Below are 27,927 nucleotides of genomic sequence, written 5' to 3'. Positions count from 1 at the left end.
CTCCATCGTCTTTAAAACACACAACATACTAAAAATTCTTGACTGTGTATAAAAAAAAAACCATGACGTGGCAAACATGTTATAAAAATGTACATTTATTACAAATGTTTTGACAGCTTTGAGGACAAAATACCAGTGTATTTTGTCCTATGTACTAACTTAAAAGCTAAACTAACAAGTAGAAGGAAATCCTAAATGAATTAATGGCAACACGTAATTGTAATTTTCTACTGGTAAAAAACTTACAGTAGTCAAACTGGAATCAGCATTTTCCAAACTTCTCAAAAGCTGCGTACAGTTATAAACAGAAAAATCATTTTAACTGTCCAAAAAGAAACTTCCCAACAGACAGGCTCTCAGCACTAATCTCTAAAAATAACGTTTGCTAAAATTTACTTGCTGTCGTTTCACCCCTGAATATCCTTTATTCTTTCTGATCACTTAGGACTTTGCAATAGACTTTAAAAGTGTATTCTTCAGGTAAGTGCACAGTTGATTCATCAGGTCTTTGTTCTGACCCTCGACCCAGTGCATCTCAATCACCACATCACTCTCCTCCAGCATTACATTCAGCAGACACTTAAATAGGAAGTGGTCCACCACACCGGGACTCAGGGGTCGCTTTGAGGGCGGTTCACTTGCTGCGGCAGGTGTTTTCTTTGGGCCTGAAGACTCCATGTCCACATCTTCACCAGTTACATCTTCTGAGACCTCTTTTGGTTCTCCAGTTGTGTTCTGTGTTACATCTTTACTTGGGTCATTTGAAGAGAAGCCATTGCCCGTCTCCTCTTCAGGCTGCTGTTCAGCTAGCTCCTGTGCAGATGTGGTTTTGTTTTGAGCGCAATCCCCCGGGGTGTTGCTGTTTTGTGTGGAGGCGGGCTGGTTTTGGGAGGGTGGGGTCGCGGCAGGAGCAGCTGAGGCCACAGCGGTTTGAGAGCTGGTTCCAGCACAGTGAGGTGCTCTGGGAAGCTCTCGCAACTGACGCTTCTGTTCACGTCGTTTCTGTCGACCGTGGATCCATGTGTTCTCCACAGCTGTCAGAAAGAGACTCTGCTCCTGCTTTCTGCAGGGGACACGTTTGTGCAGCACCTGTCACGCAAGAAGATTAAAAAGACATATGTTGAGGTAACAGGAGAGAGTGCGATTTACCAAGCTGATCACTTACTTTTACTGAATTAATTTAATTCTGTTAAATAAAGGGGACGAACAGAGGTATTCCCCATGTAGGGAGGGCAAAATTCAACACCAGTGCAATTTGGGACCAAACACACCACATATAAGAGTCTGAGCAACAGATCATTGAGTATGAAGGCTTATAACACGGCACAGCAATTTATAATACTCTGAGACAGGATGTTACAACTCTGGAAGGCTTACCCTCAGGTCAGTGAGTGTCCTCTCCAGCAGAGCGGCTATGCTGTCCACAGGGCTGCAGGCAGTACAGCCGATCGCCAAGGCTTTGACCTGGAGCTCCTTCAGCCCTGCCTCTGGAAGTGTGAACGACAGGGGTTTCCGTGACTTCTCCAGTTTACGCTTCTTACTGGGTGGAGACTGAGGGAGAACCGGAGAGAATGAAACAATCGATACCAGAGATTATTCTGGACATGTTAAACAAAATACAGAGCATACAAATTAAATGTGTTTTCTTATTAAAAGTATATTTTAATGGCGAAACAGAGCGGCAGAGAGTCAGACCGATAAATATGGGTAAGTGGTTGAGGCTCGTCAATGCCATGGATACCTGTGATATCATAGTCAATAACATTATTTTATAATAATTGGCACATGAGGAATTCTGAAATATTAAGATAAATTAGTTAAAATTACACGACAATAGAAGTGAATTTTTTTTCAGCCAAAGAAACACAGTATTACTTTCTTTAGATTCAATATCAGAGGAACATTTCCAGCTCTTTAGTTGTTATTCTTATCCAACTGTTTGTTTCTCCTTCTCCCACTTTACTTATATGATATGTTTTATACAATCTTGTGCACATTGTTATTCTCACTCTCTTTATCTCTTTATTCTCAGACTCTTTATCTAGTCTGTTCTGTTATTCTGTTCTTGTGGTCTTCGTTTTCAGACGACGACATCAGAGGCTGGAAATTACTTGAGTGATAGCAGTAGTCCAAAAAATACTACATCAAGAGCGAGGCCACCAGCAGGGGGCAGCGAAGGGTGGTGGTTTACACACTAAAAGCTGTGTCATGTCTATTTGGCAAATTTTAAAGTCTGTGATGAGAGAAAGTGTCTGTTTATAACCAGCATGATTAATAAAGAGACACCTGAACAAAATTCAATTATTCCTGTAACTTAAAAGTGAAAATCGCTAAACCAAAGAACCCATACTACTCATGATATCACAGAGAGTCATCTGTGAAAATGAAACTAAAAACTAAACGAATACTCAAACATCAACCTTGGTAACCTCATTTTGCTGTGGTTTTACCTCCATACCGTGGGTGACACGAAATATTCACAAACTCACAACCTGTGTGGCATTTCGCTGAGTTTTGTCTCCCCTTTAAAAAAAACGCAGCTGTCAGTCTCATATCCTTTTGTTTGAACCCACGACTGATCACCTCGGGTCTGCTCCTCGTGCATTATCTTGTATTTCTGCCATAGCTCATAAAGGGTCATGAGTTTACACTGACACAAAGATATACAAAAAAGTACACACACTCACGCGCGCGCGCGCACACACACACACACGGATAAAACAGCAAACTTTAGACATTAGGTATATGCAAAGAAATAATGCAAAGAAGACAAGTTCATATTCATTTTTAAACAACACAATACTCATGTTTTAACTAAGGAAGAGTTCAGACATCAATATTTGGTGGAATAACCCTGATTTTCAATCACAGCTTTCATGCGTCTTGGCATGTTCTCCACCAGTCTTTCACATTGTTGTTGGGAGACTTTATGCCACTCCTGGTGCACACATTCAAGCAGCTCAGCTTTGTTTGATGGCTTGTGACCATCCATCTTCCTCTTGATCACATTCCAGAGGTATTCAATGGGGTTCAGGTCTTTAGATTGGGCTGGCCATGACAGGGTCTTGATCTGGCTGTCATACATGTAGAGATGCTGATTTCAGAAAAATTTGCAGTGGTCTCTTAATTTTTTCCAGAGCTGTATTACACTGTGTGAGTGAGGAACAGGCAGTAAGTCACTTTTTAAGTGTAAAAGTCAGAGGGGAACAAAAAAATAGTGACAATGACTGAGCTATATTTGGATGGCTGAAGCGAGAGAGAATTCAGCACAGGTTGCAGGAGATGAGTTGTATCTCACAGATGTGTCTAAGTAGAGACTTTTCTTTAAATCTCCAACTTTTTGAGCACCTCTCTCTAAGTGACATACTACTATCAATAACTTTAGACCCAATGACGAGCAGGGGATGGACACATTGTGGTAACCAGCAGTAACGTGTCAACTTAAATCATTCCCTATACCTCTAATTCACAGTCTAATTAGTATGTTTTCAAATTCTAAACAGCTTAGTATCCTAAACTCACGGCTATATATAGTTTATCACTTTATTTCCACTGCTGAACTCTGTTACATTTACAGTAGCTACAATCCATAATTGTTTTATTATCTTATGAGATACAGTGTAAAACAAATGAGAAAGGAGAGTAGTATGCATGAGGGAAATGGCATCAGATGTGATATGCAGTGTTTTAAAAACCCTGGCAAAACAATTTGCCGACCATGAACCGCAAAGTCCTCAGTGTGAGTGTGGCTCGGAACGGCTCGCTCGGCTGCACACCTGAATGTGTGACAGGAGGAGAACACAACTTGAATAAAAATGAGAAAACTCCTGCATACTGCGCCTCCTTTACTGCTGGAATACTTATTAACTTGCAACGTTTCGACCCGTTCGACCTTCATCAGGTATGTGGACAAGCATGACAACAGTTCCATATATACACACAAAGAAGCTGCCTCAATTATCCAGTCAGAAGACCACAGATATTAGTTCAACTTGAGCGGACACAGACACACACACCTGCACGCACGCACACACACACATTTTGCCCTCCAGTATCTAACCTTGATGGTGTGTGATTTTTCTCATTTTGTGTTTCTCTACAAAGGCTTAAAATATCCAAAAATACTTAGAAAAAAAAATCATGAGCTAGTGTTAATGATTACTCATTATATACACAGGACTGTGCAAAGGTTGTAGGCGCTGTTTCATGATTATCCAGCATTCGGCCAATGTAGGAAGAATGGGAAGAACAGGAAAAATACCCCTCGTTTGACTTGGGAGTCTTCATGCATTATTACAAGATGTTTAGTCACAACAGCCTAAATTAAATTCTTTTGTTGTTCCAAGTATTTGTAGCAGTTTGTTACCAAGTGAAACCAGATACAAAAGCTGTGTATAGCTCCTTTAAAATGAGCTGACTCAATTGTATTAGTGATAATGTTGGTTTTTATTTTGATGTACTTCCAGTGATGGCGCATTTTCAGCCATTCTGCCAACACTTTGTTGATATGTCTTTAGTTCATTTCACTGAGTGAGAGAAATGGGTGGTGTCAGAAATTCTCAACATCTCCAATTTGGAATTACAAGTCAGAGGCTGACGTGAGTGGTTTTTCCCACTCAGCTGCTCTTAATCACTGTTTAAACGGTGTGACATGAAGGCGGCATTACATTCTTAGCCATCATTCAGCACCATCAGGGAGGCGTCTGATTGGTCCCAAATTCACTCTCATGACAACAAGCCCAAACACACAGCCAGAGTCCCAAAGAACTATCTTTAGAGACAAGAAGAACAAGGACTCCTGCAACAGCTGGTCTGGTCCCAACAGAGACCTGATCTAAACGGACCCAGTCTGGCATTGCACGAAGAGACAGAAGACACTGAGACAGCCTGAATCAACAGAAGAACTGTGACGAGTTTCAGTTGCTATCACCACGGTGCACTGTGCACAAAAAGCTTTCCTCTCTTTTTCAACTATTCTAATGATGAAAGTAGTTCACTGTTAACTGAGATATAGATCATTACTCCTTATGAGCTGACACTTAAAGCTGGGATGAGTTATCTGTGTTGCATCAACAGTTGCATAGATGCTCGCTTATAGAAATCAACACTAGATGGATGTTCATTACACACCACAAGAGGGCGCTCAAACCATGTGAGCTGCACCCGAGCCTGCAATGAATTAAACACCGTTCCTTATCTCTAATCCCCTCTAATGTCACGCTATAATGGCGGTGGAGGTCGTTACCCAGCCGTGTCTGAATACAGCAGACGCTCTGCAGCGATCGTCCGCTACACCTCCACTGCAGCCAATATTTCAAAAGCTGCTCTCGCACGTCACTGCAGGCTGACTGAAAGAAGGGAGACAGCGGGGGGGGGGTCCTGCAGCAGCAGCACTGTACAGTGACAGAGCAGACAGCATGGCCGACTGACCTACAAACAGCAGAGGGAAGGAGCAGACTGTGACCTTCACACTGCTGCACTGATCTGGAGACAACTTTTGATTACTCATTCATGTCATTGCACCGGACTATAAATTTGTAGTCTTTTTTATTACAGTTTATGATATGTAGTTGTTTTCTCTTTCTCTAGTGGCTCTAAGAGTAATAGAGGAATCTGGAATACAGTATAATAAATAAATCCACATATATTCCCTGGATCTGCCTCATTATCATTGGAAAAAAGCTAAATTTTTCAGTAAAAGGTTTTTTAAGGCTTGATCATCTATTGATTTTTAGTTGAAATTATGGTTCTAGTAAATGTATGTTTAGAGGAGCTGGACATATTTAATCAATGGGCTGACAACTTACGCTGCCTTGTCTGGCTGCTTGTTAGAGGTTCTTTTATTTCTTATTGTTTCTCACAGACGCGGCTCCCCCATTTTCTCCACGCCCCACAAGCCCTGCAGCTCAAAGTAGAAGGAAAGGAAATCAATAAAATCCATCAAGCCAAACCTGTCTGTTTGTACCGAGCATCCTTGACACAAATTCTTTGATTAATATACCGGTATATAAACACAGACAAACACACACAGTCAACATGGACTGACACAAACACAGATTCAAAGACAAAGAGCATGAGACCTACACACCTCTCCACTGAATTACATACTCTTCTGACTCTGCTGCTCTTTCACTCCATTATTAATCCCACTTACCCACTCTCTACTCACTGCATGTTCTCTCTCTCACACACACACACACACACACACACACACACAATATGGGTAGATGGCAACCTCACAATAAAAGCTCAGTCCAATTTTGAAAACTAGGCACTGTAAAGGACCTTCAAGTCCAGCAAGAGCTGTCCTCTCCAGATATAATGTCATTCAGTCATCTATCTTGACCTGATAGTGCATTTGCGCGCACACTCTAGCAAGAAAATGTTGCTGATTACACCTTCAGGCAAATGCTGTAAATCATATTCTGATCACCCCCTCTCCTCCCAACCCCCATTTTCCCTTTTGTCAAGTCCCAAATCCCCCTGCATGGACTCGTGAACTCTGGACCCTCTTGAACCTCCCCCTGCCAGAGGCCTGTATGAGCAACAACAATAACAAGAACCTGCCTCAGGGCTCAGATAAAGCCTGGCAGTCTTACGCAGTCTATTCTGTCTACTAGTCTTTTTATTCTGTCTGTGTGTGCACATCTCTATCCTCCTCTTTTGTCAGTATTTAATGGATTTATTTACCTGCTTCTAGTTTTCTTTCACTGTGATCCATCCTCTGCATCCTTACTTTTTGGTAATGAGAAGCCAGAATAAAAAGAGATTTTTTTAATTCAACCTTTAAAACAATAGTTCAACATTTTGAGAAATAGGGTTTTTTTGGTTTTTTTTGCGCTGTCTTGTCTGTACAGTAAACATACAGCCACAGCCAGCAGCTGGACAGCTTAGCTTAGCATAAAGACTGTCAACAGGAGGAAACAGCCTGGCTCTGTCCAAACGTAACAAAGTCTGCTTACCAGCTCCTATGAAGCTCACTAATTAAAACGTTATATCTCATTTGTTTAATCTGTAAAAAAAAAAAGGAGATAGAAAGAAAACCATTACATGGTGTTTTTAATCCCCACAATAACTGAAGTTTAAACAAACATGATATAACCTATAGTGAGGTTTATAGGTGCTGGTAGGCAGATTTATTTTACCCTTTGAGCAGAACCAGGCTATCTTAATGCTAAGCTAAGATAAGCTAACTGGCCGTGGCTTCATATTTAGCATACAGATATAAGCATAAACCTAACTCTTGGCAGGAAAGCAAATAAGTGTCTTTCCCAAAATGTCAAACTATTCATTTAAAAGTACAACACAATGTTGATTTTCCTCTGAACACGCCAGAAAAAGCTATGTTCTAGTTATGTTTTAGTGCTAATGTCACATTTCCAGATTTGAACAGCCAGTAAAAAGTCGTTTAAAAAGTATTAAAAATGGGTACAAGCAATTTTCTTTAAAAAAAAGAATGCAATGTTTATTATTTCCTGCATTAATTTGAAAACTGATTAATTTAAGTCTATTTATGTCAAAGATCATTCTGAAGAAACCTTCCTGGATGAGATTTAGGTCAACCTTGTGAATCCAGAGGTTTAGATTGGTTTATTAACTGTATACTTTGTTTAAGTGTCCCCTGTGGAGGAAAACTTCTCACCTGTCTGTTTAAATAAACAAACAAGAGGGAGGAATATTGGAGAAATAAAAGAGACAGAGAAGTAATGGTAGTAATAGTAGTTTGCAGGCTGACCTGGTAATAAGCGTGTTAAGTAGGTCACAGCTGCATGCATGTCACATATGTTATAGTCTATATGTAACGTTAATGAGCCCCCCTATGCACATACATTAAAGCAGACGACCATAGGAGCACATGCATGCTGACAGAATTAGGTAGTCAACCTTGCTAGGAATTACACATGCAGGAACTTCTGTCATGTAAACAGACAGAAACATACACACACACACACACACACACACACACACACACACACACACACACACACACACACACACACACACACACACACACAGAGTAAACACGTGCTCGAGAGGTCTGCCTGGTAATGATGGCAAGCAGCTCCCGAGCATAAATGACGGTGTATCTGCATGAAAGTGAAGGAAGAGGGGGAGAAAATATAGGCCAATGTTTCTGCTCAACTACTTTCATGCTGAAGAGTCCTAAACACAAACTGTCCTCATTGTACATTCAGCCTCTCCTGCACCTGCTGACCACCTCCACCTTCCTTCATTTGTTTCTTTTCGCGTGAGAAAAGAAACATACACTGCATACACTGTCATGCCCTGGCAACTGCTGCCTGGCTACGGCATATTTAAAATCACATAAACAGCCCCGTTCCATTGGAATAAGCGCTTCTAATGGAATGGGGCAGGGTAACAAGATGCAGTCTGGAGAGGGGCGAGAGGCGGTGCATTATGGAGGCCGTTTTGGAAACAGACGTGCATGTGTGGAGCAGCTCAGGGAGCATATTTACCAATGCTGACGAGATTACCTCCTTGGGCGCTGATCTGTGGTACTATTTTTCAGTACTCAGTAGAATCGAAGCATAACATACCATAAAAGGTACTGAATTTCATTACTCAGCCATAACGACCACAAAACAATCTGTTGAGTCTGCAGCGGGCAGAAGGACTGGAGTTCGCACAGGGAACAGAAATAAAATCTGCAAAGACTTACCGGAACAATCACATCATCATAGAAACTCCAGGCCAGTGCCCACCGCATTGTCCGTCCCTGGCAGAACTCTGTGTGCGTCACTTTTGGAACCTGAGCAAAAAAAAAAAAAAAAAGAAAAGAAAAAGAAACAGACTCAGAAAGGACAGCTGCATGCAGCAGATGATTCCACAAAGGAAACGTTTTATTTCAGAATCTACAATGTTTGGCTGGCCATGTCTGATGTGATGAGCAAAACATTTAATACCATAGGAACTGATCACACATTTAGTCAAAAATGTGATTCCCCTCTTCTACCAATAATTAAATTTTCGTTTCTGACTAAATGGTCGAATCCTGGCAATTCAATGTAAATATAATGTATTATAAAGGCTTGTAAAGCTGCTCGTATGCTTCTTTAGAGGTGCTTGTCGAAAGTGTGTGGTCAAATAGCTTCGGAACCCCCCCCCACACACACACATACACAGAAAATGTGAGCTGTTATCCCTGCAAGAGGCGCTTGGACTGCCTTATGTCGCGCCACGACCAGAACATGTATATTCATAGTACCAGTGCCAGTGCCAGTACAGAGTCAATTTTTTATCCATGAAAACAAGGGAATTTCCGTTGCTCCCGTCCTAATCATCCAAACCAGATTACAAAACATAGGAAATTAATAACTTTAAAATAAAAGCACATAGAAAGTATATTCCATAATAGTAACATCTAACAGCTGGAGCCATTGAACTAATAGGCTGCCTTGAGTGAGGGTTGAGTGATATGCAGAGTGTGTGTGATAAAATGTAAAACAGCTCTACATAACCAAATCATTTTCATCAGTTTAATCTAAAACTTGATCCTAGAAAGTGAATCCTCAACATGCAACAACCTCTGATAGTGTAGAGAGTCCACTGCCACATTTTCTCACTGTGAACTTCGGCTCCATGTCTCTAATTTTGGGCAAGAAAATAAAGAATATGGATCCACGATGTGAACAACACATGCATGTGGTGTGAAAACCCTTGTGCTAACAGAGCACGCTAACAGTCTCTCAGAACTGCTTCAGTAAATAGGAGGAGCGGGGTCACTTAGACAAAAGTCAAAGGTCAAACAGCTCTGTATCTGAGGCAGGTTTTTATAAATTAAAAACACAAAGAGACACAAGGGGACACTGGAGTGAAAATCGAGTAATGGGTGATAAAGGCATTAGCATATTAACTAGGCTGGGTTTACTTTTTAGACACACTTTCAAATGAGCCAACATACTCCTCCCTGGACGTCAGCCAAGGCTGCACTCACTCTGATGAGCAGCGACAGTAGACAGAAACCTCTGGAGGAGATGTGATGGGTGGCAGGTGCGGGGTAATGGGGCGGGGCGGAGGGGGGCCTGGGGTCTCTCTCCGTTTTTCGTTTTGAGCACACGAGGGAAGCGAGGGGCACAGGACCCGAGGCCTGCAGCAGCTGGGAGTCATGTGCTGGGCTATCAGTTAGGCTAATGATGCTAAAGCACGTTAGCTACAGAGTGCCGTGTGAAACGGTCGTGCACTGCAGACAGAAACCGGCGCATTCGTGGCTCCCCTGTGCTCTTTCTGATATGCTTAGCTGGCATATCAGAAAGAGCTGATCTGTTATAGTTCTCTGGGTATCTGGTCCCTCCACAGCAGTGACCTTCTGCTTCTAACATCAATACTCCCCAGAAGAGGTGTTGGTTTGAGATGGGAGGCAAAGATTATTTTAACAAGCCACTACGAAGCCCTGCACAGGGTGGCACAAACAAACTGAGACCAAAAGGCTGTGGCTGCTTTGTAATATACTCATTGAAAGAGTGGATGCAGATGTTTGTTTGCCTTTGTTCTGGGTCTCACTGGCTACTTACCCCTTGCTTCCTCAGCTCCTCTTTCAAAGGTGCCAGGCTGCATTTCTTCCCCAACATGCAGCTGTACCACCTGCGGAAAGAAAGATCCATATTAACCAGCTGTGTGTGACTGCGCCAGCGGCTGACGGCGCGGGCGTGAACTGTCAAGCAGAGATCAAATGGGCCGAGGTGGGCTTAAGGGAGCAGCACAAAGACAAAGTAAGACACGACAGCTGGAAAAACATCCGTGTGGGTACAGTCCACCGCGGAGGAAAAAAATGATTTGACGTGTTCCGGTGGTGGAGGCCTGATCAATAATCTCTGCTGTGCAATAAAGACATGAGGCTTGTCTTGATCAATAAGCAGTAGAGTCCAGCCGGGATAGATGGAGGAACGATAAACACATCAAGGAGTCAGTCTGGAAGAACTGTTAGTCAGTTTCAAAAACCTTGTCTGGGTCTGTTAATTTTTCAGTAAATAAAAGTTCATAATTAGGTCCTTTTTCAATGGATGCAGCTTAAAAACATATAAATAAATTGTGGAAAGTAATTATGTAAAGCACGTGAATATCCATCCAAAGCTGAGGGTGTTAAATTCCACTGGGGTAATCTTTGTTTTGTCACCTTCCCTCTTATGCGTGAGTTTTATTTACTCACTAAAACCTCCCTAAACACTTTCCTTTCACTGTCCAGCTGCCAAAAATCTGGATGAAGGAAGCTCCGAGTTTATTGAAATGTTGATTCACTCATCTGAATCGCCTTTGAAAGTCACAGCAATAAGCTTTTCGAGCAGGAACAAGTAATTTATGTTTTTTTCCCTCTCAGGCTTCATGCTGTACAGGAAGGAGGTTGTGGAGAAACCGCAGACAATACTCAGGCCTGGAAAAAGTACTTACACCTCCTCTGCATGTTTTTTGGATTTTACAATAATGTAGTCTATTTTTTAAATTTTTCTTATTACTGAAATTTTTTAAATGGTTGAAACAATTAGTCACTGTATTTTTTGATCAACAGAAAATTAATCAAAAAACAAAATTGATGGCTGTTTAATCATCTAAACAATTTATGAAGCAAAAGTGTTAAATATTTTGTGATTCCAGCTTCTCAGATGTGATGATCATTTCATTGTAAGTCGAATATTTTGTGAATTGTAGACTGTTCGTCGGACAAAATAAGAAATCTGAAGACCTCACTTTGAGCTCTGGTACATTTTGATGGGCATTTTTCACTCCTTTCTGCCATTTCATAGACAGTTAAATACATTAATCAAGTAAATAATCAACAGATTAAGCAAAATGAAAATAATTGTTATTTGTAGCCCTCGATAATATTTCGATGTCTATCAAAGCTAAAGGACACTGTTCTCTGTAGTTAAGATGCAAATAAAACAAACTCATAATCGAGAACATTATCATTAAGTATCAGGTCTATATCAAGGAAACTAACTATGATTTTAAGGTTAGGTTAGGACATCAATAATGCAGAAATTTCCATTGCATTTCTGTTTTTATTTTTGTCATACCAAACCTATGGCCTTGTACACAGCCACATGCTTAACTGTAATTCGGTACAAAGCTGCAGACACACCCAGCTCGACAAAAATACATCTTAAAAACCATTTAAACTCGTGACTGAGAGTAAGAAAGGGCACTGATATGTAATAAGGTTCGGGAGGTATGAGGATGTCCAGAGGGGTGAAGGGGTGTGGAGAGCAACACGTCAGCCTCAGTGGCCACAATGAAATACAGAACAGCTCTAATATTCCCAGATGTTTCCCACCTTTCGACACAGAGCTGCCCTGAATTCCCTCCTCCACCAGACGGCTTTTTCAAACATCCCAAAGTATGCAGCCGCATTAGCATCCATATTCAATTTACTCTATTCACATGTTTCTGAAGCACAGACATGTGATTACAATCTTATAACCAGAGATTGTAATTTTCATATCAATGGCAGGACAAATGAGGAGTCTTGCCTCATTTTCGAACGGGGGTTTTGGGCATTTGGATCTGTGTTACACTGGGAACTGAGATGGCTCGGCCCTTTCCGACAGTAATTACACTTCAGTGGAAAGAAGACGGAAGGAAAAGCAGGGCGTGGCAGTGGAGCGTCTCAAAGGACCAATCTGAGAGGCTGGCGGTGTTTCCATGGACACCTGGAGGCTCTGGTGCCCCAGCATGCTTGTGGGAGTGACAGCCAGCCCTGGTTGGTTTGGCCCGAGCCTCAAACCTAAATGAGTCTGGGTTCATTCTCACTTTCTCTCTTCACTACATGAGTGTAACACCGAGCCACACAAGAGCAGGCAGGTGTTAACATCAGCGCCTCTCAGGGCCGCTCATCTTTCCACTGAAGCATTATGCAAACACACACCGCTGCATGCTGCATACAACACACACACACACACACAAGCTCACACACACACACACACACACACACACACACACACACACACACACACGCACACGCACACACGCACACACACACACACACACACACACACACACACACACACACCCAAACACAGCTGTTCCCTGTGGGCTCCCGGATACAGCACAGGGTGAGCATGTGCCAAAATCATTAAACCAAATGTGGGTGACAGCTCCATCAATGTGCAGCAACCCATCTGCCCACTTCCCCTCCTGGTGTCTCTCCTTCACTGGTGCTCTCAGTGGCCATTTAAACCTCTCACAGCCTCTCCAGAAAGAGCAAAACTGCAGCGCTTTTTAAACTCCATCTGCCAAATTAAATACTGTATGTGGCTCTGTAGTCCTGAACACTTACAGTTTCTGTATACAATTGGGCTTGATGAATCTGGTTTATATTTGTTTGCAACTAGTGAGAAAAATCACATTTGAGTCAGGGTTAATTGTGAAGGTTAAAGTCCTGCTCTCTCCCCCACCGCAGGCGTTTCTTGAGCTGCAGACTGTCATGAATGATCCTCTTGACAAACTCCAGTTCTCCGCCCTCCGCCATGATCTCCGTCACCCCGCCTGTGTTCACTGAACTGGGAGGAGGTCGGCGTGAGTTCCTGGAGTTTACCCCCTGGTGAGAGCAACAAGACAGACAGAGATTAAGATAAAATCCTATTAGAAGACTGTTACTGTCGTGTAAATAAACAGTGTTTCATGTTGGAGCTGCTCTGGTCAGTGAACAAGTGCTGTGTTTATTCACCATGAGAGAAATGAAGATGTGTTAAGAAATCCAACCTTTCAAAATTGAAATGTTTAAGATTCAAACAGAGCGGCAGTAAATTATTCATGGTGGTGGAACACTTACCTTTGCTTCTAGCTGGTTTGCAAAAAAAGGAGGGTTGCACATGCAAAAGTCGTATATGATCTCTGTCTCTTCTTTCAAGGCATCCATCAGTAAAGTCTTCTGAGGAACTTTGACAACTGGGGAAAGCAAAAAACAATGAGATGAGATGAGGATTGTAAGTTGGATGTTTTTAGTCATCATGACAGCTCTTGGGAAAAACAAAACAAAGGTAAAATGCCCACACAAACTGTGACACACTGTGGGACTCTTTGATGACCAAAAAAAAAATTTCTGGCTGTGTGTGAAATTTAGGACCAAAGTTTCAGAATATGATAGATGCCAACGATCCACATCTACAAAGCAAGCAATAAGAACACGCATGAAACAGAGATGAACAGGTGGCTGATGCAACACAAGGCAGATTTCCATCCGCCTGTTTTTATGCGCATTTTCAATTTGAGCATTGAAAAACCTGAGTGGAAACATCGCAAAAAAGCTTTTACAATTGGCCAAGGTGGAAAAGTTGGTGTATTGATAAAAGCAAAACCAACAATGGAGGCGCAATGGAAGTGCATTTAAATGCGCATTAATTAGCATTTTATTTTAGAGATTTTCTAGAAATCCGATTAAAATTTGCACTTGATTTGGGCGGAAACCTGGCTATTGTACACACTATTTGTTTTGGTTTTGCGGCATTTCAAAACATGACAGTAGCATAGATCAATGATATTGACTGCATTTTTTTCCCTATTCACAGTGTAGCACTACAATACAAAAAGGCACAATTTGAAATACCTCAAAATTGATACAGTACAGCCTAAGGCTACAAATAACAATTTGTTCTATTATCAATTATGCTGGGTCAGTTTAATGTCTTCATGACTCTTCTCTACTTGTTGTACTGCTACTCTACACACTAGGTGAGACAACATAAAAATACCATACTGAAACACAGCTGTTTGAATGTAATGTCCTGAGATACATTGTTCTTCAGGATGAGGGGACCACACTTACCTTTAATGAGGTCAGACAGGTTGTTCTGCTCCACGTTTTTCGTAGCGTAGTCAAAACAGATGTCATCCACCTCTGTGGCGAGGAAATACCAGCCATTCATCGTGGCACCCAGCAAGGGGTAGATACAGGACGCCCCAGTGCCTGAGGAAACGCATACAACACACAGCGTGACAATTATGTATGTATGTATTACTGATGATGAATGGTTATGACTGAGTGATCAGTATAGAAATATTCTGGGCTGTTTGAAGTAAATGATTGTATGAAGGGAAGGTTGTCCCAGAACGTGTGATGGTGTGTTTCTAAAGCATTATCTTTAACTTAGTGGCCATAATTGTCAATAAATGTCAGTTCCAGCAGCTATTACTGAATCATTCACGTCTAACAAGGAGCAAAGGTGCATAATTCAGTCAAGGCTCAAGACAGAGGTGGCATCCGTTAGTGGAAAGAAATGCCCAGTGGTGATCCATCAGGGAGTAGACAGCTTCAATCTGTTTACAGAAAGGTTCAGGGCCAGCAATCAGTGACCTGAGGCTCTATAGAGGACACACACACACACACACACACACACACACACACACACACACACACACACACACACACACACACACACACACACACACACGGCTCTTTCTCTGACAGACAAGATGGCAAACAAACTGTGACATGTGGATGGGGATTTGGTTGGTACGTGCTGGGAACACTGGGAACACTGGGGGTGACTGGGCTCATGTGTACCAGCTGGAAGCATCAACTGACATTTCATGGGCAGCTCTAAGCTGCTGGTAATCACATCAAGAATAAACAAGAACAGGGGTCTCCGACTCAAATTAACTCCGGGCCAATCACTTGAACTCTAAAAAAGGATTTTTTTTTCTTCTTCTTCTCTACACTGAATTTCAACTATATCCAACCCAAAGCTGAGCAACTTGTCTTCTCCTCTCCTATTTCCTGTATCTGCTGTTTATTTAAGTTTAGCTTCTGCTTGAGATCATAATCCTGGAGAACCACAACTCTCTCCTTGAAGATGAGACATGCAGGGGTCAGATTAAACAAATCAAAACAACAAATCAGTAGTGTACCTCCTTTGAAACTTTCTGTGCTCTTTTCTTTGTTTAAGTAGAGACATTTTAGTGACAGGGGGGCCATGGTAAAACAGAGTGCTGCTGGTTTTTGCCATATTGTTTAAAGGAGACCTAGGTTTTAATGAGGAGTAGGAAAGGATGGAGAGAGAGAAAAAAAAAATTTCTTTGGTTCTGCTGCATTGATTTTGATCCTTTTTCTAAACTGTCCATTGGGAGTCAGACTATGTTATAGGACTACAATGTTAAATCTGTGTAGTACTCTTATAAGTTGCACAGTTAGAGCCAGCTTGATAAATGGAGTGCCAATTTTAAGGCTCCGATTTTCTCTGACCTTCAAATAACTTGCAGGCCAGTCACAAATATTACATAACTTAATTTAACATTTAATGATAATGAATATTAAATTACAGAGGAAACCACGGAGGCCAGGACTGAAAGAGTTTAGGAGATCCCTTGGTTACATGAAAAGTAATGTCAGCAAGTTTTGGAGCATCGTCACCACATGATAATGTAAGTGATACCTATCGCACAAACACTGTAAGATGACACGTGTACAGCAAATGACACCAACAGTAGTGGTGGTACCGATGTCGATTCCCCTGCGTGGCTGTTTCTGGCCGTCGATGAGGTCCTCCACCCAGTGGATGTAGTTGAGGCGCAGGGGGACGGTGGGTATGAGGCGCTCCAGAGGGATCTCGATGGTCAAACCAAAGTCCTCCTTCAGCAGGGTGCAGGTCAGCGCTCGTACTGCCTCTGGCTCTTTGAAATTCACACTAGAGGAGAAACAAACATAGATGAACCTGTTCATGTAAACATTTCAATCCTACAGAAGTGTGTCCGTAGCACTGAGTATGGAAAACTGTCAAGTATCAAAGCCTGGGAATGTCTGGTCAGCACCATAATCCTGTTTGCGTGATCAGACATTTTGCCGATTTTATACTATTTCATTTATATTAAAATAAGAAATTTAGTTTAGTTAGTAACTTTTGAGAATTTTGGATTCTTGGGTTTGTAAAATAAATAAATGAATAAATAAATGCAGGTTTAAATGTCACAAAGTGATGTGGCATTATATAAAAAATGTTCAAGTAATATGCAGCCCTGGAGATTCCAGTTTAGAACAGACAGTTTAGGTAATACTCTACTGTTCACCTTTGTTTTTTTTCCTCCAAATAAGTCTGGTTAACATTACCCTGAAGGTTTAAAAGGTTTAAAACCTGCATAACCTGCATCCCGTTTCTTGCTGTTTCTGATCTCCTTGTCTTCTCCCACTAGAGATGGCGCCAAGTTCCCAGATCTCGGCAGTTAACTCGGTGAACTCAATACAACACTAATATTACTGATAGGAATAGTGGCTAAAGCTAGAAAAATAAGTCAGAGGTTGTATGAATTTCCCTTTAAGGATGATTTCAATCTAGTGACTTGCTGATCCTATTGTTTTACCAGCAAGGCGACCTGACAGCAATTTCCCAAACTGCTCTTAATACAGCACTTCATCAAGCTCTGCTACTCCATCGTGGTTCACCACTCTCACACTCTCACTCTCTCACACTCACTCTCACACTCACTCTCACACTCACTCTCACACTCACTCTCACACTCACTCTCACACTCACTCTCTCTCACTCCCTCTCTCACTCCCTCTCTCACTCCCTCTCACTCTCACGAAGGACAACAGGGAGATAAGCAGCCCATCAGTTCACAGTCCCAATAATGACAATGGAATGCACATTTTCAACACTACTGAGACCTCCCACTTTTTATTCCTAAATCTCAGTCCCACTCGTTTGGCTCTCCTGTGTTTTCCCCTCGACATGTTTAATGATTTCAGCTGTCACAAAAGAAGGCCCAAGTGTGGCACACAAAACGAGTGGGTTAGACAGGTATAATTAAAGCTTCCCTGAGCGCTTTCGCACCTTGGCAATTAGACACATCCTAGTGATGGGAGAGTCTGGCACCTCACAGGTTTGGTGTGAGCTTATTCCAGCGGAGGCAGAGATGGAGCTACAACTCTGAGATCCAAAGCAGTCAACCTCTGATTTTTTCTTTTATTTTCAGTTTATGTTTCCTTTCACAAATCAATGAGACATGAACAACTGAAATGTTTTACTCTCTCCACATTCAGTTCCTTCCCAGTGATACTTCACACCAAATCGAAGTGCATCCCAATGTAAATTTTCTGCTTGCTTCCAGGCCTGTGTAATGACCCGAATGAGTGCACCAATAAAAAATTCAGTGAGTGTTCAGACTGGAAACAGTCCTGTGTTAAAAAACAAAAAGTGCGAAAGGCTGTGTTGCCCTAGAAGCCAGAACACTGCACAGTGGTTTATACTATACTATGATTTTACTCTGCAAAGTTAACATGGCGGTAATCGTTTCATCTTTTGTTGCACTGATATCAAGGTAAACAGTAGAAATAAAATGTTCACTAGGGCCGTCACGTTTTTATCATTAAACTAAGCTAATCAATAAAAATGTAGGAGGACGCTAGTGAGCAAAGCCATGCCGATGGGATAATCACAACACCGAAGCATCTGAGGAGCAGTGTGTGGCAGTCTTTAGGCTGCAATACACTGTATGGGTTACGTTTAAATTAGTTTAAACAAACTGTGTTAGTACGTGATTTTAGCCATGGTTTTTCACAAGTTTTTCACGAGTGTGAGGATTTTCCGAGATAAATAAAGTTAAAAGATGTTGGTGTGTTGCATTTGTGTCCTGCTCCATATGTTTTGGCAATGCATATTGTTTTCCTTAGTCTGGACAAACTGAACCAAACTACTGAAAGCAATGTAAATACTGGTGAAGGGGTCTGGTTTGAGGTGCTGACCATTGGCTGCAACATCCCCAGTTCACATCCATCTGGGAACTTATGTTGCATTTCATTTCCTATCTCTCTTTCCCCTTACTTCCTCTCACCTCTAAACTGTCACTGTTTGATAAAATACAATTTTTAGAAAAAAAAAAAAAAAAAAAAAACGCGCAGGTAAACCCAATCTTTCTGATTTTCAATTCTTAAGTAGGACTGATTGCAAAACAGTGGAAAAAACCTGCCCCGTTGTTGAGGTGATTCTGGTCACTGAACTCAGCATTTTCATTCAGGAGTGATAACAAAAACAAACGACCCTCCTACAGCGAGGTGTGAGACAGATACAAATGAGAAGTGCTTTACCTGTAGACATCTGACATCAATCTTACCCAGTGTCTCTTCACCTAATGAACATATTAAGTTTATGGTCATGTTTAATGAGCTACTGAAAGAGTGTGACCTCTCAGAAAAAAACTAACAGCTGGCTCCTCTGAGGACATCCGACACGTTTACAAAACGACTAACCAGGGGATAATCTGCACTTTAACAATGGCGTAAGTTTCGGGGAGGAATCGGGCAGAAGTGATACATCAGTATAACGCTCACACTCAAAATGAAAGCTAGCCTCTCTCATCTGTCCGGCTCTCAGATATTCTGCCCCCTTTCATTTCTCCTCAGAGGCATCATTAGATAAGGATCAATATTCAGAGAGGGAGGCTGCTCAGGCCAGCCGTCTATTTTTAGCCCTTGATGAGCGTGTGTGCACGGTAGTGTATGTGTGTGTGTGCAATGCAGACCAATCGCTCCCATCAGCAGCACTGCGAATGTCTCCATGGCAACCCCACCTACTGAACAGATGAGGAGAGCACGCAAATCCGGCCACGCTGGAGCAATGGCTGATGCCAGACGGAGCGTGAGAGTGCCCGCGATTTACGTCTCTGCTGCCACATAGGTGCACCGCTGCGTGCTTACGACATTAACGTGGCAGACGGGATACAATGTGGGACAAACCTGAGTGAAAAAAAGTTGTGACGAGACAACATATAGTGCACTGTAACGATATTAAAAAGACTGAGGAAAAGAGGCAGGAATCAGGAGTCAATCAGGGCTCAAAACTTGATTCTAGCTTGTGTTCAGGTAAAATACAACTGGACCTGAGCAGAGAGATGTGTACAGTGAGACTCTGCAGGTGAAGAAAGGAAGAGATTTAAGCACTGAGAAGCAGAAAAGTCCTTGTTTCAGGTTCAGATGGATGAAGAGGATGACATCATTAAACCGGAGGGGAGCTAACTGCTGAGACAAACAGCTTGCTCTTATCTCCATGTGACATGATCAGCATGAAAGCGCGCACGCGCACACACACAGGCTCTTTCAATCTCTGTCCACAGAGGGGTGATCTTTAAGTTACATCTACCTCACTCTGAAGATGCTGGGAAAAATGTTGTGCTGATCAGCAGCAACTTCTTCTCTCCTGTCAGATTTTTTTCTTTTAAAAACACTGAATGAAACCCATTACCAAGCAGATTTAACATGTTAAATTTAACAGAGAATATAAGATACAAAATAAGACGAAGAGCTGGGCTGAGGTCAGAAGTCAGAGTTTAGTTGCATGTGCCCCTAAAATATTGAAACAAATAATTAAACAAAAGAGTAGAAAAATTATCTAAATTAAAAACCTCAAGGTGAAAATGTCTGATTTTTGATTGTGGAAATGAAAAGCAAAAATTAATCGTTTAGATTAATCGACTAATCAGTAAAATAGACGATAGACTAATCAATAGAAAAATAGTTGTTAGTGCCAGCCCTAGTGACAAAAGAACAATGTTAAAATAATTTCTGTTTAGGTTTTGGGGGGGAAGTTTAATCATCAGCTGACAACCTTTTAACCAGTGACAAGTTTAGATAATGTGGTCTGTTCATGTCAGCTCAAGAAAGCTAACTGGATCTGCTTACCAGAAACCCTGTGGCCAGCCTCAACACAAGCTCAACTATTGTTCATAATTAACTGGTTTTCAGATAAATGATTTGGAGTACAGTGACGGTTCTACCTGGATATTAAGGGCAGATTTAGTGGATGAAATATGTAAAAATAGTGTCCTACCTAAGGCAGTGACTTTTCCTTATCTCTCTCCCATCACATTGTAAAAAAAAAAAAAAGTATGTTAATGGCTCTGCCGGGCTTTCCAGTGAGAGAAGTTCATTGTAGGTCATTGTAGGTTTACATTTATCAATTTAAAGGGTGGCATCAGAGGTCACAATTATTCATTAAATTATCTTTTATTGCCATGAAAATGTTTAATAATAAATCTCTGAACAAAACTGGTGTGAAAATTGAACATTTCATCAATTACGGAGGTGAAAGTCCTTCCACAGATGATCGTCTCCCAGCCCATAAAAAATATGGCTACCAAATTAAATGTCACCAGGGCTGTTGCATTTTTAATACCCATTCATGCCTCTAAATCCCACCCTTCTAATTCCCTGATCTGAGCCCCTTTTTCTCCTTCCCCAAAAACTGAAACAAACCAACACTCAGACTATTTGGGGGCTTATCTGTTCCTCACTTCAATTCCAATCACATCCACCATATTTCTTCTCCAGCTGCCTCTGGTCTTAGCTCGACTCTCTGCCCACTGCTATCAGTCCTCTCCACTGACGATCCCTAAATGAGGGGAGACGTATCTCCCCCGAGGATTGAGTGAGTGTCTCCCCAAGATTACTCTCATCCCCTAACTCACTGCTTAAATACTTAAAAACCCAGGAGATGAATTCATTGGGAAGTATAAAACCACGCTAATCCCTCCACTGATGGAATGACAGACTGACGGGGAAGAAGAGCCAAATTTCTGCAGACGGTTAACCAGAGCTGATACCACACACACAAAGTTAGACGCAAATCCTGGACATCCGTTCATCAAACTGGCAGCTGACTCCAGCTAGTACTCCTGTTTTGAGTCAATGTCTGATCAATGTACAATGTTGCTTTAACAATGGCTTATATGATTTGTCAACAAATCATCAGATTAGAGGTACAAATATTAGTTGATTAGTCAATTGAAAAAAAATTAATTGTCAGCTTTTGATAATCGATTAATCATTTAACTAAATTTTAAGGCAAAAAGGGCAAACATTTTGTTGTTCCAGCTTCTCAATTGTGACAATTTAATCAAATTAATCATCTTGCATGATAGTAAATCAAATATTTCTGAGGTATGGCACTGACACAATACAGGTTTTTCCGATGGTTTATCAACCAAATAATTAATCGAGAAAATAACTGGCCGATTAATCAATAATGAAAATAACTCTTGGTTCACATCATAAAGATCGTCAAAAAGACCAAGGAGAATCAATGAAGTCCTGACCTGTGATAATACATCAAAAAAAATCTTTTGAACATTTTTTATATTATTAATCTGAAACTACAAAGCAACTTAAGTTATGAAATAAATGTAGTGGAGTAAAAAGTATAGTAGAAGTATGTAGAATTATGTGGTGTAGAAGTATAAAGTAGCAGAAAATGCAAATAATCAGGCAGAAGTATCTCAAACGTACTTGTTTACTTTCCACCACTGTAAACATTAACATGTTAGCATTTAGGTCAAAGCATCGCTGTGCTTAAGTAAAACCTCACAGAGCTGCTAGCTCGGCCTCAGACTCTTAGCCTTTTTTTTGATAAATGAATCATGTGATTAATCAATCAAAATTGTTGTCCAATAATTTTGTGTCAATCAACGAATCAGCTCTACTAATGGTTAAACCACTGAATAGACCAATTTTTAATGACAGTACACTCACTGAGCCATTTATTAGGAACACGTGTACACCTGCTTGTGGCAGCAGTGCAATGCATAAAATCCTGCAGACACAGATCAAGAGCTTCAGTTAAAGTTCACATCAAACGTCAGAATGGGGAAAAACTGTGATCTCAGTGACTCTGACCGTGGCATGATTGTTGGTGCCAGACGAGCTGGTTTGAGTATTTCTGAAACTGCTGATCTCCTGGAGTTTTCACACACAACAGTCTGTTTAGAGTTTTTACTCAGAATGGTGCGAAAAACACAAAACATCCAGTGAGCGGCAGCTCTGTGGACAGAGACGTCTTGTTGATGAGAGAGGTCCTAGGAGAATGGCCACACTGGTCGGAGCTGACAGAAAGGCTACGCTAACTCAGATAACCACTCGTTACAACTGTGGTGAGCAGAAAAGCATCTCAGAATGAACAACACGTCAAACCTTCAGGTGGATGAGCTACAACATCAGAAGACCACATCAGGTTCCACTCCTGTCAGCCAAGAACAGAAATCTGAGGCTGCAGTGGGAACAGGCTCACCACAACTGGACTGGAAAAATGTAGTCTGGTCTGATGAATCTGGATTTCTGCTGAGGCACACAGATGGTAGGGTCTGAATTTGGCTTCAACAGCGTGAATCCATGGACCCAACATGCCTTGTGTCAGCAATTCAGGCTGGTGGTGGTGGTGTAATGGTGTGGGGAATGTTTTCTTGGCTCACTTTAGGCCCTTTAATACCAATCAATCATGGTTTGAATGCCACAGTCTGTCAGAGTTTTGTTGCTGACCATGTTCATGCCTTTATGGTCATAATTTACCATCTTCTAATGGCTACTTCCAGCAAGATAATGCACCACGTCATGAAGACAAACTCATCTCAAACTGGTTTCATGAACATGACACTGAGTTCAGTGAACTTCAATGGCCTCCTCAGTCACCAGATCTGAATCCAGTAGAACACCTTTGGGATGTGGTAGAACAGGAGATTGGCAGCATGAATGTGCAGCTGACAAATCTGCCAAAATGACGTGATGCAACCATGTCAACATGGACCAGAACCTCAAAGGAAGGTTTCCAACATCTTGTGGAATCAATGCCACGAAGAACTGAGGCTGTTTTGAGAGCAAAAGGAGGCCGTACCCATTAGTAGTACGGCGTTCCTAATAAAGTGCACGGTGAGTGTAGATCATGCAGCCTGCTTCGCTAATGACTCTTTTCACAGTTTTCTATTGTCTTAAAAAAATGGCGCACACACAACTATTGGCTAGGTGTCTAATACTCTCAGTGTCTTCAACTTCCACAGACCAGACACTACCAGCCCATTGTCTATTTGTTGTCTTTCTGTCTTTCCGTCAGGGAACCACAGACAGACACTGTGACACCATAAACTGATAATTAACACCTTTCACAAACAGACAAGTCGGGTTTTGCAGCGGGCCCACACATGCACGTTCGGCCCGCCATAATATGATTGACTGGCCACCTCACAACCACAAAGGATCAGCCCACACCAATATGCTCGCAGTCACACACAGATGTTCAGACTCGCTGCAGTGACACCATGTCGGCATTCATCTGCATAACACTGACAATAACAAGCGATTTCCTCACTCAGCAGACATGGTACTTGTTTCATACAACACAAACGAAGAGGGAGGAGAGTGTCTCAGTCCTGACAGATGAACGGCAGATCTCAAGTCCAACAATAACTGTCAGCTCTTACATTCATTCTGGTGGTTCCTTTGTTTTTGACAGATGTTTGTACCAACTGAGAATCTAAAAAAATTAAAAAAAAAAAAAAAAAAAGAGTCAAAATTAATAAAAAAAAATGAAAATCAGACATGTCAAAGACTAGAACCTAATTAAAATAAGTAGGGCTGGGTGTTATTTTTAATTTATTTAAAACTACTGTTTCCATTTGGAATATAAACTTTTTTTGTACAAAACCATTTATACAAAGCAGCTGCACAAGAACATTGATTACATATAATACAGTCTAAAACTAGCAGAATTATTATTTAAATGAGGAAACATATAATCAAAAAATAAGTAACCAACTATTATCTAACTTTTGACACTTGACAGTTATTGATACTTGACAATAGTAACACTTTTCTGTTGGTACCAAAGAAGTCTGATAAGCCGTTCTAACAATAAACTGGAAAACTGGAAATATACACTCAGCTGGCAGTTTATTAGGTACACTTGGATAAAACTAATGTCTAATACAACAGTCCTGTAGTTGCTGGTTATTGTCATAAACTGAAATCTGGACTTTATTAATTAAAGGTTATTAGTTGCACCTGTTCTTTTCCTGCTATAACACTGTCAAAATGTTTATCAAATTAGAAAACATGCGAAGAAGGATGCCAATAAATTATAATGACATTTTAACGAAATTCAGGACACCTTCATTCAACCACCCAATCCAGAGCCAGGTTGTCTCGGGCTTAAATATAGGGCTGCAACAAACGATGGCATTAAATGTCTTGTTCATTCCATTATCCAAAAATATTCAATTTACTATAATGTCCAAAGACCAAGAAAAGTAGCACATTCTCACATTCGAGGACTTGGAGCCAACAAATTTTTGGCATTTTTGCTGTAAACAGAAAAAAAATTAATCAATTATCAAAATCGTTGCTGATTAATTTTCTTTCGATCTACTAGTCATTGAAGCTCTGTTTACATATCCTCCAACTCATCTTCTACCACTCATCTACATTTTCCTTTATGAGGGTTTTATTAGTCAAAAATGTAGTAGAAACAGAAACATGTACCTAGATTCAAGGGCATGACAGGGAGAGGTGGTTTACTAACTACACAGGAACTCATAGCAACAACACCAACAACAACAACAAAAAGATGTAGTGCTGTACTAGTTCATGATTCTTGCCCACAACTGCAGCAATCATGGGCTCTCACTGTGTGACGTCAACATCACTAATCCCACCAGACGTTCTTCCTTTATTATCCTGCCTGGACTTTTCGCATTATGACTTCTCAGCAGCATCTCGCTGTGTAAGGCGCATAGACACGCACTCACGCACATACACACACGCACGTACGCACAGACAGACAGACAGATTAATTAATTTGTGTCCGGTCTGAGTGCAAGGTGAAACTGGAAGCTTACTGGTCCGTTTTTGATTGACACACTTGCCTATTTTTGAAATTGGGGATTTGATTGAAACTGTCACTCATACGTACTTTGTGAAGTCTCTCTAATGAAGAAAAAGAGCAGCAAACAGAAGATGGAGTGAAAAGGAAAAAAATCTCTTGTGATGTTGGGGCCATTAATTATTTGTCTGGTGTTGTTCTTCCTACTTCAGATCGAGTCAACCGGGACATTAACGGTGCTGAAGGGGATCCTCAGGGCTTGACTGAGTCATGCTGGCACATTGTTGAGAAGGTGTTTGTGTACACAGCTTCAGTAAGTGTAGTATATGGCCAGAAGTATGTGGACACCTGATCATCTCATTCTAAAACCATGGACATGAGTAAGCTGCTATAACAGCCTCCACTCCTCTGGTTTCAGGCTTTACACTAAATTTTAAAACCTGGCTGCAGGGATGTGCTACAGTTCAGCCACAAGAGCATTAGTGAAGTCGGTCACTGATGTTAGGTGATAATATGGCATTCAGGTGGGACAGATTCCTGTAGGCTTAAGTTTGGTCCAATTATTACTAATACATTAGCTAGTTTTAAGGTAATAGAGAAAAATGTTAAAAGCAAACAGTCGGGGCATTTTCACACACACCACAATGGCATAGTAGAACAATCATGTGTTGTAAAACACATGATTTGGGAGCGTCCTCCTTTATATTCATTCCGCAAAATGGTCGAGTGTATCCTTTCTAAGCTGACAAAGTGAAGGTTTCGTTTGCATCCTAAATTGCTGTTGCTGATTGCTGGCTCAGATGTGGACCTGAAAAGAGGCACAGTGCTGGTTGCTGCCGGTTGACCTAACAGCAGCGAGGAAATTAACTGTTCAAAAATCAATTCAGCCACCAAATCGCTTTGCAACTAAGTTGTTACAGTATTTGTCTTTTCATATTTGTATGTCATTTCGTTCAACATTACTTGTCCCTCTCTTGATATAATTCCTCCCTGTCACTGTTTTTACTTTTTGTATTTTTGGTTTTTGGATATCTCTTAATACATGCTTTTTTTCCAAATGTTTCAAATGAGATGATTTGAGGTGCAGGACTGGGTTGGAAGAGTGCGGAGGGAGGGGGTGGGTGATTTTTTGTATGTTTTTTTAATGTATGTTTTGTATTCCCTCTGCTTTATTTGTTAAAAAACTAAAAACTTTCAATGGAACAGTTGTTAGTGAATTGCCATGTTGTTGTTATTGAACTGCCATGGCAGTGGAAGATGAGCGATTAGCCATTTAAAAGTCACACGCCGCATTGGCGTATCATAATAAGCCGTGGCATATGTCAGTAAGAACTGGTGTATGACTGTTTAATGAGGCAGCAGCGTACCACTCAGAATCGACAAATTCCGCTAGAACCAGAGTGGCTTTTATTTGACATTTTGCCTTTATTTGACATCTTACAAGGGTTCACATAGATGTTGACGGGGGACTAGAGCTGCCGTGTGATCACCTCTCGTTCAGAAACTTAGCTGATGATGACGGTCAGAGATTTGAGATCAAGCATGGAGAACTCAGAGAATAACAACGCAGATTACTTCAGAAGGAGAAATACTAAACCCACAGTCTGTGCAGTCCCAGGTACTTACACAGGTCGTCCTGTCAGGCTGGTGTGGACGTGGTGCTGGAAGTCTGGATACTTGGAGGCCAGGTAAGCAAAGTCAGGTGGTCTGTCTTTGTACCGGTTCCGAGGATGCATGGACTTGTTCAGAGCCATGTTCAGAGCCCTGATTTAAGGTGAACCATAAAAACCACAGACATGGTTGTGTGTGGGTTTGGAGCATCAACAGACACAGAGACATTACAAAAACACTGGCTTATTTTAAAAAAATTAAACGTTAACACAATAAACTGACACTTGCTATGGCTCTGACTTTGAAACCGGTAACTTTGGAATATATGAACATTAGATATCCACCAAACAGCATATGCTGTTTACAGTAGCACTGCTACTATAACACAGCGTCTCCTAAATAACTACAGTTACTTTATTTCACGTTAAGGATGGGAACAAATATTTTTTCATTTCTCAAACTTGAGTATAAAACTAACAAATTCACGGAAATGGTTTGGTGCAGTAAGCTAAATCTGGAAGCTAATACATAGACAATAGTACTGGCTCCTTACCTTTCTAGTAGCTTTAGCTTGTTGTGATAATGCCTGTCAATATTTTACGACTGGCGCTGACTTTCTAGACTGAAAAAAATGTGTAGAAAACTCACACACAACTCACGTTGTCCAAACGTTTTCCACTTTCTTAGATTCACTTCCTGGATGCCCTCGACGTCACGGCTGTACGCCGATGCG

General features: G+C 41.2%; 1 protein-coding gene across 3 annotated transcripts; it reads right to left on the bottom strand.

The window, feature by feature from the left end:
- Positions 1-77: 77 nt before the first annotated feature.
- mettl16 (methyltransferase like 16) lies at positions 78-27,927 on the bottom strand. 3 transcript variants are annotated; one of them, XM_040131656.1, is made up of 10 exons: positions 27,843-27,927; positions 27,210-27,347; positions 16,450-16,637; positions 14,780-14,920; positions 13,787-13,902; positions 13,410-13,552; positions 10,533-10,602; positions 8,681-8,770; positions 1,378-1,551; positions 78-1,089 (listed from the first exon to the last, which is right to left on the bottom strand). In XM_040131656.1, exons 2-10 carry the CDS (start codon positions 27,335-27,337, stop codon positions 442-444), a joined length of 1,698 nt encoding a protein of 565 aa, XP_039987590.1. In that variant the 5' UTR covers positions 27,338-27,347; positions 27,843-27,927; the 3' UTR covers positions 78-441. The 3 variants fall into 3 exon arrangements, with proteins under 3 accessions (XP_039987590.1, XP_039987589.1, XP_039987588.1); XM_040131655.1 differs by having other exon boundaries at positions 27,854-27,922; XM_040131654.1 differs by having other exon boundaries at positions 27,748-27,904.

Source organism: Xiphias gladius, chromosome 7, assembly GCF_016859285.1.
Source record: "Xiphias gladius isolate SHS-SW01 ecotype Sanya breed wild chromosome 7, ASM1685928v1, whole genome shotgun sequence".
Taxonomy (NCBI): domain Eukaryota; kingdom Metazoa; phylum Chordata; class Actinopteri; order Istiophoriformes; family Xiphiidae; genus Xiphias; species Xiphias gladius.
Note: the sequence above shows the minus strand (reverse complement) of the source record. Positions and strands in the feature narration are given on the sequence as shown.